Source organism: Oncorhynchus gorbuscha, unplaced genomic scaffold (genome assembly GCF_021184085.1).
Source record: "Oncorhynchus gorbuscha isolate QuinsamMale2020 ecotype Even-year unplaced genomic scaffold, OgorEven_v1.0 Un_scaffold_3148, whole genome shotgun sequence".
Lineage (NCBI taxonomy): Eukaryota > Metazoa > Chordata > Actinopteri > Salmoniformes > Salmonidae > Oncorhynchus > Oncorhynchus gorbuscha.
The window spans coordinates 32501-47500 of record NW_025747476.1 but is presented as its reverse complement, the minus strand read 5'-3'; the positions used below and the strand labels follow the sequence as shown (position 1 = coordinate 47500).

At 51.4% G+C, this 15000-nt stretch overlaps 1 protein-coding gene across 1 annotated transcript in view; it reads right to left on the bottom strand.

The window, feature by feature from the left end:
- LOC124027374 (cytochrome P450 27C1-like) overlaps positions 1-15000 on the bottom strand; it is a 21991-nt gene that overhangs the window by 5031 nt on the left and 1960 nt on the right. Inside the window, exons 2-5 of the mRNA XM_046339821.1 lie at positions 8688-8878; positions 6021-6220; positions 3149-3358; positions 901-1064 (exon numbers count right to left, since the gene is read on the bottom strand). Of these exons, the coding sequence (XP_046195777.1) occupies positions 901-1064; positions 3149-3358; positions 6021-6220; positions 8688-8878 (765 nt within the window). The remainder of the gene's footprint in view (positions 1-900; positions 1065-3148; positions 3359-6020; positions 6221-8687; positions 8879-15000) is intronic.

The following is a 15000-nucleotide window of genomic DNA, read 5'->3' as shown; positions in this document are numbered from 1 at the left end:
TCTCCTCTCCCCCCTCCCTCCCTCTCTCTCCCCCTCCCTCCCTCCCTCTCCCCTCCCTCCCTCTCCCCCTCCCTCCCTCTCCCCTCCCCTCCCCCTCCCTCCCTCTCCCCCAAACGCCTTCACTAGCAGGGTTCATCCTGAGGTCAGCGTCCCAGCGAGGACCATCTCCCCCCTCCCCTCTCCCTCCCCCTCCCCTCTCCCTCCCCCTCCCCCCAGCGAGGGATGGAAGATCAAAGGCTTGATCCTTCTCTTGGTTTCCTCAGCTGGCAAGACCCTGGCAACTCCTGGCAACACCCTGGCAACCAGGGGGAATCATATGACAGCCTCCCTGCAGGGTTTAAACCCTCCTCCACCTCCCAGAGCATAACACCCTGTTACAGCTAGGAGGAGCTGAGAGGAGCTGAGTAGAGGCTGGATAGAGGCAGTCTGCTAACCCAACCCTCCTGCCAAGATTTGATCCCCCAGGCCAACTCTCATTGACACGTCACATTAATCTGACGTCCCACAACACCCTGGCAGTCTCTGCTATACACACAGTTCACACACACACGGAGATGTCTGGTGGGAACCAAGACTAAACACCCCTGAGAGGCTCCAGCAGAATGGGGGGGGCACAGGGGGGGTGGGGCACAGGGGGGGCAAAACAGGAGGGAGAGAAACGTTGTAGCTGGGTTAACCCCTACAGCCAGTAACATCTCCTCTATTGCTCACCGTGTCCACCCCAGCCAGTAACATCTCCTCTATTGCGTGTCACCGTGTAACATCCACCCTATTGCTCACCGTGTCCACCCCAGCCAGTAACATCTCCTCTATTGCTCACCGTGTCCACCCCAGCCAGTAACATCTCCTCTATTGCTCACCGTGTCCACCCCAGCCAGTAACATCTCCTCTATTGCTCACCGTGTCCACCCCAGCCAGTAACATCTCAGTCATGTTAGCGTAGATCTCCTCCAGGTTCATCTCTCGGGTCACCAGCATGTGAGTTAACAGCCCCCCCTTCACCGTCTCTCCTCGGGACACCAGATCCTGGATCTCCCCCAGACGCTTATCTACATGGATCTGACCTGGGGGGAGAGGGTTATGGGAACATATTCATCTCTAGTCCAGAACAACAGTATTGGGTGGCCTGGGGGGAGGGGGAGAGGGTTATGGGAACATATTCATCTCTAGTCCAGAACAACAGTATTGGGTGGCCTGGGGGGAGAGGGTTATGGGAACATATTCATCTCTAGTCCAGAACAACAGTATTGGGTGGCCTGGGGAGAGGGGGAGAGGGTTATGGGAACATATTCATCTCTAGTCCAGAACAACAGTATTGGGTGGCCTGGGGGAGGGGGAGAGGGTTATGGGGGGGAACATATTCATCTCTAGTCCAGAACAACAGTATTGGGTGGCCTGGGGGGAGGGGGGAGGGTTATGGGAACATATTCATCTCTAGTCCAGAACAACAGTATTGGGTGGCCTGGGGGAGGGGGGAGGGTTATGGGAACATATTCATCTCTAGTCCAGAACAACAGTATTGGGTGGCCTGGGGGAGGGGGAGAGGGTTATGGGAACATATTCATCTCTAGTCCAGAACAACAGTATTGGGTGGCCTGGGGGGAGGGGGAGAGGGTTATGGGAACATATTCATCTCTAGTCCAGAACAACAGTATTGGGTGGCCTGGGGGGAGAGGGTTATGGGAACATATTCATCTCTAGTCCAGAACAACAGTATTGGGTGGCCTGGGGGAGGGGGAGAGGGTTATGGGAACATATTCATCTCTAGTCCAGAACAACAGTATTGGGTGGCCTGGGGGAGGGGGGAGAACAACAGTAGGGTTATGGGAACATATTCATCTCTAGTCCAGAACAACAGTATTGGGTTACATGCCTGCATTCATAAGTGAGTCATTTATCAGACACTCTTATCCAGAGAAAGAAAGGGTTTGAAAAGGGTTCTTCGTCTGTCCCCATAGGATAACCCTTTATGGATCCTGGTGAAAATCCTTTTGGGTTTCAGGTAGAACCCTTTTGGTTCCAGGTAGAACCCTTTTGGGTTTTAGGTAGAACCCTTTTGGTTCCAGGTAGAATCATTTTGGGTTTCAGAATGATTTTAAGTTCCATGTAGAACACTCTGTGTAAGGGGTTCTACCTGGAAGCCAGAAAGGGTTCTACCTGGAACCCAAAAGGGTTCTACCTGGAACCCAAAAGGGTTCTACCTGGAACCCAAAAGGGTTCTACAAAGGGTTCTCCTATGGAGATAGATGTAGTAGCATTTGATGTTTTTCTAAGAGTGTAGGTGAGACATTTCTCCTCAATAAAGTAGCTCTCAGCAGTCAGACCAGTCTGAGTCTTCTAAAGGTCAAACACCGGGTGGTAAATCACCAGTCTGAGGCTTCTAAAGGTGAAACACCGGGTGGTAAATCACCAGTCTGAGGCTTCTAAAGGTGAAACACCGGGTGGTAAATCACCAGTCTGAGGCTTCTAAAGGTCAAACACCGGGTGGTAAATCACCAGTCTGAGGCTTCTAAAGGTGAAACACCGGGTGGTAAATCACCAGTCTGAGGCTTCTAAAGGTGAAACACCGGGTGGTAAATCACCAGTCTTCTAAAGGTGAAACACCGGGTGGTAAATCACCAGTCTTTTAAAGTTCAAACACCGGGTGGTAAATCACCAGTCTGAGGCTGTTAAAGGTCAAACACCGGGTGGTAAATCACCAGTCTTTTAAAGGTCAAACACCGGGTGGTAAATCACCAGTCTTTTAAAGTTCAAACACCGGGTGGTAAATCACCAGTCTGAGGCTGTTAAACGTCAAACACCGGGTGGTAAATCACCAGTCTTTTAAAGGTCAAACACCGGGTGGTAAATCACCAGTCTTCTAAAGGTCAAACACCGGGTGGTAAATCACCAGTCTTCTAAAGGTCAAACACCGGGTGGTAAATCACCAGTCTTTTAAAGTTCAAACACCGGGTGGTAAATCACCAGTCTTCTAAAGGTCAAACACCGGGTGGTAAATCACCAGTCTGAGCCTTTTAAAGGTCAAACACCGGGTGGTAAATCACCAGTCTTTTAAAGGTCAAACACCGGGTGGTAAATCGCCAGTCTTTTAAAGGTCAAACACCGGGTGGTAAATCACCAGTGGAAATGCAGCATCAGGGAAACGTACTGAAACTGAAGAGTCCGTCCCAGGAGCTGCAGAACTCCTCCCAGGGTCTGGGGACGACGGTTCTGAGCCACTTGGGGATGGCCCCGGCGTACATGGTCATCTTAAAGGAACTAAACATCAGGTGCAGGGCTGCGATGTAGTCCTGGCTCTTCTGAGGAATCTCATTCTCCAAGCAGCCCAGACGGTCCTCGTACAAGATGGCTGCCATACCTGGGAGACGAAGAGGAGGAAGGTAAATTAACTTGAAGATAGGAAACAAAGAGCACAAGAAAGATGGGGTTTATTAGTTTTAGTTTAGCTGGTATGACAAATACCCACTACCCATCCTCCCTGTACCCACTACCCATCCTCCCTGTACCCATCCTCCCTGTATCCACTACCCATCCTCCCTGTACCCACTACCCATCCTCCCTGTACCCACTACCCATCCTCCCTGTACCCACTACCCATCCTCCCTGTACCCACTACCCATCCTCCCTGTACCCACTACCCATCCTCCCTGTATCCACTACCCATCCTCCCTGTACCCACTACCCATCCTCCCTGTATCCACTACCCATCCTCCCTGTATCCACTACCCATCCTCCCTGTACCCATCCTCCCTGTACTCCATCCTCCCTGTACCCACTACCCATCCTCCCTGTACCCACTACCCATCCTCCCTGTACCCACTACCCATCCTCCCTGTACCCACTACCCATCCTCCCTGTATCCACTACCCATCCTCCCTGTACCCACTACCCATCCTCCCTGTATCCACTACCCATCCTCCCTGTACCCATCCTCCCTGTACCCACTACCCATCCTCCCTGTACCCACTACCCATCCTCCCTGTACCCACTACCCATCCTCCCTGTACCCACTACCCATCCTCCCTGTACCCATCCTCCCTGTACCCACTACCCATCCTCCCTGTACCCACTACCCATCCTCCCTGTACCCATCCTCCCTGTACCCACTACCCATCCTCCCTGTACCCACTACCCATCCTCCCTGTACCCACTACCCATCCTCCCTGTACCCATCCTCCCTGTACCCACTACCCATCCTCCCTGTATCCACTACCCATCCTCCCTGTACCCACTACCCATCCTCCCTGTACCCATCCTCCCTGTACCCACTACCCATCCTCCCTGTACCCACTACCCATCCTCCCTGTACCCACTACCCATCCTCCCTGTACCCACTACCCATCCTCCCTGTACCCATCCTCCCTGTACCCATCCTCCCTGTACCCACTACCCATCCTCCCTGTACCCACTACCCATCCTCCCTGTACCCACTACCCATCCTCCCTGTACCCACTACCCATCCTCCCTGTATCCACTACCCATCCTCCTGTATCCATACCCATCCTCCCTGTATCCATCCTCCCTACCCATCCTCCCTGTATCCACTACCCATCCTCCCTGTACCCACTACCCATCCTCCCTGTACCCACTACCCATCCTCCCTGTACCCACTACCCATCCTCCCTGTATCCACTACCCATCCTCCCTGTATCCACTACCCATCCTCCCTATCCACTACCCATCCTCCCCCACTACCCATCCTCCCTGTACCCACTACCCATCCTCCCTGTACCCACTACCCATCCTCCCTGTACCCACTACCCATCCTCCCTGTATCCACTACCCATCCTCCCTGTATCCACTACCCATCCTCCCTGTACCCACTACCCATCCTCCCTGTATCCACTACCCATCCTCCCTGTACCCACTACCCATCCTCCCTGTACCCATCCTCCCTGTACCCACTACCCATCCTCCCTGTATCCACTACCCATCCTCCCTGTACCCACTACCCATCCTCCCTGTACCCATCCTCCCTGTACCCCCATCCTCCCTGTACCCACTACCCATCCTCCCTGTATCCACTACCCATCCTCCCTGTACCCACTACCCATCCTCCCTGTACCCATCCTCCCTGTACCCACTACCCATCCTCCTGTACCCATCCTCCCTGTATCCACTACCCATCCTCCCTGTACCCATCCTCCCTGTACCCACTACCCATCCTCCCTGTACCCATCCTCCCTGTACCCACTACCCATCCTCCCTGTACCCACTACCCATCCTCCCTGTATCCACTACCCATCCTCCCTGTATCCACTACCCATCCTCCCTGTATCCACTACCCATCCTCCCTGTACCCACTACCCATCCTCCCTGTACCCATCCTCCCTGTACCCACTACCCATCCTCCCTGTACCCATCCTCCCTGTACCCACTACCCATCCTCCCTGTATCCACTACCCATCCTCCCTGTATCCCTACCCACCCACTACCCATCCTCCCTGTACCCATCCTCCCTGTACCCACTACCCATCCTCCCTGTACCCATCCTCCCTGTACCCACTACCCATCCTCCCTGTACCCACTACCCATCCTCCCTGTACCCACTACCCATCCTCCCTGTATCCACTACCCATCCTCCCTGTATCCACTACCCATCCTCCCTGTACCCACTACCCATCCTCCCTGTACCCACTACCCATCCTCCCTGTACCCACTACCCATCCTCCCTGTATCCACTACCCATCCTCCCTGTACCCACTACCCATCCTCCCTGTATCCACTACCCATCCTCCCTGTACCCATCCTCCCTGTACCCACTACCCATCCTCCCTGTACCCATCCTCCCTGTATCCACTACCCATCCTCCCTGTACCCACTACCCATCCTCCCTGTTCCCACTACCCATCCTCCCTGTACCCACTACCCATCCTCCCTGTATCCACTACCCATCCTCCCTGTACCCACTACCCATCCTCCCTGTACCCATCCTCCCTGTACCCACTACCCATCCTCCCTGTACCCACTACCCATCCTCCCTGTACCCACTACCCATCCTCCTGGTACCCACTACCCACCTTCCATTGCGTATTTGAAAAACAGATCGTTAATATTGAGTACAGTGAGTCCGTCTGACTGCTGGCTCCTCAGCGTATCCACTCTCTTCACCAGGTCGTCCACCACAGCATTCACGTCGTCAGAGAACTGAGCCACGTCCTTCGGTCTCATGATCAGCTGGCGGAGGATGCTGCGCATCTTCAACCAGTCCTCACCCTCCCTACGGAGATGAAAGGGAGAGAAGGTGATCAAGAGACAACTAACTAAAAGGTTTTCACGGAAATCCCGGTTGTGAAGATTCACGCAATCAGGAGGGATATTTATTTGACCTTTATTTAACTTTACGTGTCGGCCTCACGGCCTTCCTCATAGCTTTACGTATCGGCCTCACGGCCTTCCTCAGAGCTTTACGTATCGGCCTTCCTCATAGCTTTACGTATCGGCCTCACAGCCTTCCTCAGAGCTTTACGTATCGGCCTTCCTCATAGCTTTACGTATCGGCCTCATGACCTTCCTCATAGCTTTACGTATCGGCCTCACGACCTTCCTCAGAGCTTTACGTATCGGCCTTCCTCAGAGCTTTACGTATCGACATCACGGCCTTCCTCAGAGCTTTACGTATCGACCTCACGGCCTTCCTCAGAGCTTTACGTATCGGCCTTCCTCAGAGCTTTACGTATCGACCTCACGGCCTTCCTCAGAGCTTTACGTGTCGACCTCACGGCCTTCCTCAGAGCTTTACGTATCGGCCTTCCTCAGAGCTTTACGTATCGACCTCACGGCCTTCCTCAGAGCTTTACGTGTCGACCTCACGGCCTTCCTCAGAGCTTTACGCATCGGCCTTCCTCAGAGCTTTACGTATCGACCTCAAGGCCTTCCTCAGAGCTTTACGTATCGACCTCACGGCCTTCCTCAGAGCTTTACGTATCGACCTCACGGCCTTCCTCAGAGCTTTACGTATCGACCTCACGGCCTTCCTCATAGCTTTACGTATCGGCCTCACGACCTTCCTCAGAGCTTTACGTATCGGCCTCACGACCTTCCTCAGAGCTTTACGTATCGGCCTTCCTCAGAGCTTTACGTATCGACCTCACGGCCTTCCTCATAGCTTTACGTATCGGCCTCACGACCTTCCTCAGAGCTTTACGTATCGGCCTCACGACCTTCCTCAGAGCTTTACGTATCGGCCTTCCTCAGAGCTTTACGTATCGACCTCACGGCCTTCCTCAGAGCTTTACGTATCGACCTCACGGCCTTCCTCAGAGCTTTACGTATCGGCCTTCCTCAGAGCTTTACGTATCGACCTCACGGCCTTCCTCAGAGCTTTACGTATCGGCCTTCCTCAGAGCTTTACGTATCGGCCTTCCTCAGAGCTTTACGTATCGACCTCAAGGCCTTCCTCAGAGCTTTACGTATCGACCTCACGGCCTTCCTCAGAGCTTTACGTGTCGACCTCACGGCCTTCCTCAGAGCTTTACGTATCGGCCTTCCTCAGAGCTTTACGTATCGACCTCGACCTCAAGGCCTTCCTCAGAGCTTTACGTATCGACCTCACGGCCTTCCTCAGAGCTTTACGTATCGACCTCACGGCCTTCCTCAGAGCTTTACGTATCGATCGACCTCACGGCCTTCCTCAGAGCTTTACGTATCGACCTCACGGCCTTCCTCAGAGCTTTACGTATCGACCTCACGGCCTTCCTCAGAGCTTTACGTATCGACCTCACGGCCTTCCTCAGAGCTTTACGTATCGACCTCACGGCCTTCCTCAGAGCTTTACGTATCGACCTCACGGCCTTCCTCAGAGCTTTACGTATCGACCTCACGGCCTTCCTCAGAGCCTCACCTCACGGCCTTCCTCAGAGCTTTACGTATCGACCTCACGGCCTTCCTCAGAGCTTTACGTATCGACCTCACGGCCTTCCTCAGAGCTTTACGTATCGACCTCACGGCCTTCCTCAGAGCTTTACGCATCGACCTCACGGCCTTCCTCAGAGACCTCACGGCCTTCCTCAGAGCTTTACGTATCGACCTCACGGCCTTCCTCAGAGCTTTACGTATCGACCTCACGGCCTTCCTCAGAGCTTTACGTATCGACCTCACGGCCTTCCTCAGAGCTTTACGTATCGACCTCACGGCCTTCCTCAGAGCTTTACGTATCGACCTCACGGCCTTCCTCAGAGCTTTACGTATCGACCTCACGGCCTTCCTCAGAGCTTTACGTATCGACCTCACGGCCTTCCTCAGAGCTTTACGTATCGACCTCACGGCCTTCCTCAGAGCTTTACGTATCGACCTCACGGCCTTCCTCAGAGCTTTACGTATCGACGGCCTTCCTCACGGCCTTCCTCAGAGCTTTACGTATCGACCTCACGACCTTCCTCAGAGCTTTTGTCAAGTTTTTTTTTTAAAGTAACAAATAAGAATACATTGAAATGGAAACATGACTGGTTTTACGGAACAATATGTACGAGCTCTGAGAAACACATTCTTCACTTGTCAAACATCTCGTTGTTTTGTTCCTATGTACATCGTTGATGATTTTACACAAAAATATTCATTACAACTAACCGAAGTTCGATACGACTTCTCCATGTGAATCATTTCTAGATTTTCCTCCTTTCAAAAAGGGGGTATAACATTTTTGCGTCCCGTGATGTCACAGGTCGTAGTTCAGAGATCAGACTCACGCTGAGATAAGTCCGGTAGATCGGCCCCTCAGGTCGCGGTACTCCTTCCAGGACTCCATGTTGCCTCTCTGCGGGGCCACACCCTCCGTCCTCAGCACCTCGGCAACCAGATCCCGCCCTGCGATAGACACAACCAGCTGGGGGCCGAAACGAGATTTAAAGATCTTCCCATACTTCTGAGAGTGTTCCATCTGGGGAGAGAGAGGAACCTTGATGTCAACATCCTGTCTGGGATTTGCTGTAAACATCCTGTCTGGGATTTGCTGTCAACTTCCTGTCTGGGATTTACTGTCAACTTCCTGTCTGGGATTTACTGTCAACTTCCTGTCTGGGATTTGCTGTCAATTTCATGTCTGGGATTTGCTGTTAACATCCTGTCTGGGATTAGCTGTAAACATCCTGTCTGGCATTTGCTGTCAACATTCTGTCTGGGATTTGCTGTCAACTTCCTGTCTGGAATTTGCTGTCAACATCCTGTCTGGGATTTACTGTCAACTTCCTGTGTAGGATTTGCTGTTAACATCCTGTCTGAGATTGCCATTTAGGGGTCTAAGCCGATAGAATGTGATTCCTGTGTTTTTACATTTACATTAAATTTAAGTCATTTAGCAGACGCTCTTATCCAGAGCGACTTGATCTAGAGTCACACTAAACTTATCCTCATCCCCATCTGTTTCTATTTCACAGAGTTTGGCAACGGGAGGAGTTTGGCAATGGGGGAGTTTGGGGGAGTTTGGCAACGGGGAGTTTGGCAACGGGGAGTTTGGCAACGGGGAGTTTGGCAACGGGACTTTGGCAACGGGGGGAGTTTGGCAACGGGGGGAGTTTGGCAACAGGACTTTGGCAACGGGGGGAGTTTGGCAACAGGACTTTGGCAACAGGAGTTTGGCAACGGGAGTTTGGCAACACAGCACAAAGAGACCTGGGACCAGGCTACCCAGATGTAGACAGGCAGTATTACGTTACGTTCAGAAATAATGGAGGGTCACACTAAACCAATCTTTCACTCTATCGCTCCCTATCCCTCCCACCGCGGTGTGGAACAACACACGTCACTGTTCTCCTGACACCATTTCCATAACACCTATTAAGTAATGGTTCCCGATGGTTATTCAACTCCCACCCCCCTCCCACACTACTTCTGATTGGCTTCTGATTGGCTATTCAAAACACATCTCTGTCCTCAAGCTCCGGCACCGACGCCCCCAAAGGAAGTGCCGAAAACAACTGTTCTCGCGTTTCAAGGCTCATTTCACAATGGATTCATTCAGCTCACAACCAGCACTATAAAGACCGTCTCTTTCTCACCGGAAACAACGCGCACCGTTAACCTGTATGTCTACAGAAACCTAGTTGTGTTATTTAACAGGGAGAACGTCTCTTTCTCACCGTTAACCTGTATGTCTACAGAAACCTAGTTGTGTTATTTAACAGGGAGAACGTCTCTTTCTCACCGAAAACAACGCGCACCGTTAACCTGTATGTCTACAGAAACCTAGTTGTGTTATTTAACAGGGAGAACGTCTCTTTCTCACCGAAAACAACGCGCACCGTTAACCTGTATGTCTACAGAAACCTAGTTGTGTTATTTAACAGGGAGAACGTCTCTTTCTCACCGAAAACAACGCGCACCGTTAACCTGTATGTCTACAGAAACCTAGTTGTGTTATTTAACAGGGAGAACGTCTCTTTCTCACCGGAAACAACGCGCACCGTTAACCTGTATGTCTACAGAAACCTAGTTGTGTTATTTAACAGGGAGAACGTCTCTTTCTCACCGGAAACAACGCGCACCGTTAACCTGTATGTCTACAGAAACCTAGTTGTGTTATTTAACAGGGAGAACGTCTCTTTCTCACCGAAAACAACGCGCACCGTTAACCTGTATGTCTACAGAAACCTAGTTGTGTTATTTAACAGGGAGAACGTCTCTTTCTCACCGGAAACAACGCGCACCGTTAACCTGTATGTCTACAGAAACCTAGTTGTGTTAAACAGGGAGAACGCGCACACCGTTAACCTGAAGTACATGAACTATAGTAGGCAGATAAAACAACGCGCACACCGTTAACCTGAAGTACATGAACTATAGTAGGCAGATAAAACAACACACCGTTAACCTGAAGTACATGAACTATAGTAGGCAGATAAAACAACGCGCACACCGTTAACCTGAAGTACATGAACTATAGTAGGCAGATAAAACAACGCGCACACCGTTAACCTGAAGTACATGAACTATAGTAGGCAGATAAAACAACGCGCACACCGTTAACCTGAAGTACATGAACTATAGTAGGCAGATAAAACAACGCACACAAGTACATGAACTATAGTAGGCAGATAAAACAACGCGCACATAAAACAACGCGCACAAGTACATGAACTATAGTAGGCAGATAAAACAACACGCACACCGTTAACCTGTATGTCTACAGAAACCTAGTTGTGTTATTTAACAGGGAGAACGTCTCTTTTTCATTAGACTGAACTGAAGTACATGAACTATAGTAGGCAGATAAAATAACGTGCATTAACAGTGTAGATTACAGAAGGCGTGTTTTCCTATTGACTTCCAGGTAACAATGTGCCCTGTCCTCTTCAACAGTGAGTTATAGGAGACAAGACTGGTCTGGCGTGTCACAGTGTTTTACCGTCACCTCCAGGTCTCAGACAGACAGGTTAACCTCAGGAAACACCGAGGAAGCTTATGCAACGGGGGAAAGGGAGAGTTTTACTTCACTGGTCGGGGTGTGGGAAGCTTATGCTGGTCGGGGTTCGGGAAGCTTATGCTGGTCGGGGTTCGGGAAGCTTATGCAACGGGAGAAAGAGAGAGTTTTACTTCACTGGTCGGGGTGTGGGAAGCTTATGCTGGTCGGGGCGGGAACTTATGCTGGTCTGGGTTCGGGAAGCTTATGCAACGGGAGAAAGGGAGAGTTTTACTTCACTAGTAGGGGTGTGGGAAGCTTATACAACGGGAGAAAGGGAGAGTTTTACTTCACTGGTCGGGGTGTGGGAAGCTTATGCTGGTCGGGGTTCGGGAAGCTTATGCTGGTCGGGGTTCGGGAAGCTTATGCTGGTCGGGGTTCGGGAAGCTTATGCAACGGGAGAAAGGGAGAGTTTTCCTTCACTGGTCGGGGTGTGGGAAGCTTATGCTGGTCGGGGTTCGGGAAGCTTATGCTGGTCGGCGTTCGGGAAGCTTATGCAATGGGAGAAAGGGAGAGTTTTACTTCACTGGTCGGGGTGTGGGAAGCTTATGCTGGTCGGGGTGTGGGAAGCTTATGCTGGTCGGGGTTCGGGAAGCTTATGCTGGTCGGCGTTCGGGAAGCTTATGCAACGGGAGAAAGGGAGAGTTTTCCTTCACTGGTCGGGGTGTGGGAAGCTTATGCTGGTCGGGGTGTGGGAAGCTTATGCTGGTCGGGGTTCGGGAAGCTTATGCTGGTCGGCGTTCGGGAAGCTTATGCAACGGGAGAAAGGGAGAGTTTTCCTTCACTGGTCGGGGTGTGGGAAGCTTATGCTGGTCGGGGTGTGGGAAGCTTATGCTGGTCGGGGTGTGGGAAGCTTATGCTGGTCGGCGTTCGGGAAGCTTATGCTGGTCGGCGTTCGGGAAGCTTATGCAACGGGAGAAAGGGAGAGTTTTCCTTCACTAGTAGGGGTTCGGGAAGCTTATGCAACGGGAGAAAGGGAGAGTTTTCCTTCACTAGTAGGGGTTCGGGAAGCTTATGCTGGTCGGCGTTCGGGAAGCTTATGCTGGTCGGCGTTCGGGAAGCTTATGCTGGTCGGCGTTCGGGAAGCTTATGCAACGGGAGAAAGGGAGAGTTTTCCTTCACTGGTCGGGGTGTGGGAAGCTTATGCTGGTCGGCGTTCGGGAAGCTTATGCTGGTCGGCGTTCGGGAAGCTTATGCTGGTCGGGGTTCGGGAAGCTTATGCAATGGGAGAAAGGGAGAGTTTTCCTTCACTGGTCGGCGTTCGGGAAGCTTATGCAATGGGAGAAAGGGAGAGTTTTACTTCACTGGTCGGGGTGTGGGAAGCTTATGCTGGTCGGGGTTCGGGAAGCTTATGCTGGTCGGCGTTCGGGAAGCTTATGCAACGGGAGAAAGAGAGAGTTTTACTTCACTGGTCGGGGTGTGGGAAGCTTATGCTGGTCGGGGTTCGGGAAGCTTATGCTGGTCGGCGTTCGGGAAGCTTATGCTGGTCGGCGTTCGGGAAGCTTATGCTGGTCGGGGTGTGGGAAGCTTATGCTGGTCGGCGTTCGGGAAGCTTATGCAACGGGAGAAAGGGAGAGTTTTACTTCACTGGTCGGGGTGTGGGAAGCTTATGCTGGTCGGGGTTCGGGAAGCTTATGCAACGGGAGAAAGAGAGAGTTTTACTTCACTGGTCGGGGTGTGGGAAGCTTATGCTGGTCGGGGTTCGGGAAGCTTATGCTGGTCGGCGTTCGGGAAGCTTATGCTGGTCGGCGTTCGGGAAGCTTATGCTGGTCGGCGTTCGGGAAGCTTATGCTGGTCGGCGTTCGGGAAGCTTATGCTGGTCGGGGTGTGGGAAGCTTATGCTGGTCGGCGTTCGGGAAGCTTATGCTGGTCGGCGTTCGGGAAGCTTATGCAACGGGAGAAAGGGAGAGTTTTCCTTCACTGGTCGGGGTTGGGGAAGCTTATGCAACGGGAGAAAGGGAGAGTTTTCCTTCACTGGTCGGGGTGTGGGAAGCTTATGCTGGTCGGGGTGTGGGAAGCTTATGCTGGTCGGCGTTCGGGAAGCTTATGCTGGTCGGCGTTCGGGAAGCTTATGCAACGGGAGAAAGGGAGAGTTTTCCTTCACTAGTAGGGGTGTGGGAAGCTTATGCAACGGGAGAAAGGGAGAGTTTTACTTCACTGGTCGGGGTGTGGGAAGCTTATGCTGGTCGGGGTTCGGGAAGCTTATGCTGGTCGGCGTTCGGGAAGCTTATGCAACGGGAGAAAGGGAGAGTTTTCCTTCACTAGTAGGGGTGTGGGAAGCTTATGCAACGGGAGAAAGGGAGAGTTTTACTTCACTGGTCGGGGTGTGGGAAGCTTATGCTGGTCGGGGTTCGGGAAGCTTATGCTGGTCGGCGTTCGGGAAGCTTATGCAACGGGAGAAAGAGAGAGTTTTACTTCACTGGTCGGGGTGTGGGAAGCTTACGCTGGTCGGCGTTCGGGAAGCTTATGCAACGGGAGAAAGAGAGAGTTTTACTTCACTGGTCGGGGTGTGGGAAGCTTACGCTGGTCGGCGTTCGGGAAGCTTATGCAACGGGAGAAAGGGAGAGTTTTCCTTCACTGGTCGGGGTGTGGGAAGCTTATGCTGGTCGGCGTTCGGGTTGACTGCAGCAATCTGTCTCCTCACTCGGTTACGCAAAGCAGACAGAATGTGGGATGTTTTGTGCAGGTAAAATGACAGGATGTGGGATGTTTTGTGCAGGTAAAATGACAGAATGTGGGATGTTTTGTGCAGGTAAAATGACAGAATGTGGGATGTTTTGTGCAGGTAAAATGACAGAATGTGGGATGTTTTGTGCAGGTAAAATGACAGAATGTGGGATGTTTTGTGCAGGTAAAATGACAGAATGTTGGATGTTTTGTGCAGGTAAAATGACAGAATGTGGGATGTTTTGTGCAGGTAAAATGACAGAATGTGGGATGTTTTGTGCAGGTAAAATGACAGAATGTGGGATGTTTTGTGCAGGTAAAATGACAGAATGTGGGATGTTTTGTGCGGTAAAATGACAGAATGTGGGATGTTTTGTGCAGGTAAAATGACAGAATGTGGGATGTTTTGTGCAGGTAAAATGACAGAATGTGGGATGTTTTGTGCAGGTAAAATGACAGAATGTGGGATGTTTTGTGCAGGTAAAATGACAGAATGTGGGATGTTTTGTGCAGGTAAAATGACAGAATGTGGGATGTTTTGTGCAGGTAAAATGACAGAATGTGGGATGTTTTGTGCAGGTAAAATGACAGAATGTGGGATGTTTTGTGCAGGTAAAATGACAGAATGTGGGATGTTTTGTGCAGGTAAAATGACAGAATGTGGGATGTTTTGTGCAGGTAAAATGACAGAATGTTGGATGTTTTGTGCAGGTAAAATGACAGAATGTGGGATGTTTTGTGCAGGTAAAATGACAGAATGTGGGATGTTTTGTGCAGGTAAAATGACAGAATGTGGGATGTTTTGTGCAGGTAAAATGACAGAATGTGGGATGTTTTGTGCAGGTAAAATGACAGAATGTGGGATGTTTTGTGCAGGTAAAATGACAGAATGTGGGATGTTTTGTGCAGGTAAAATGACAGAATGTGGGATGTTTTGT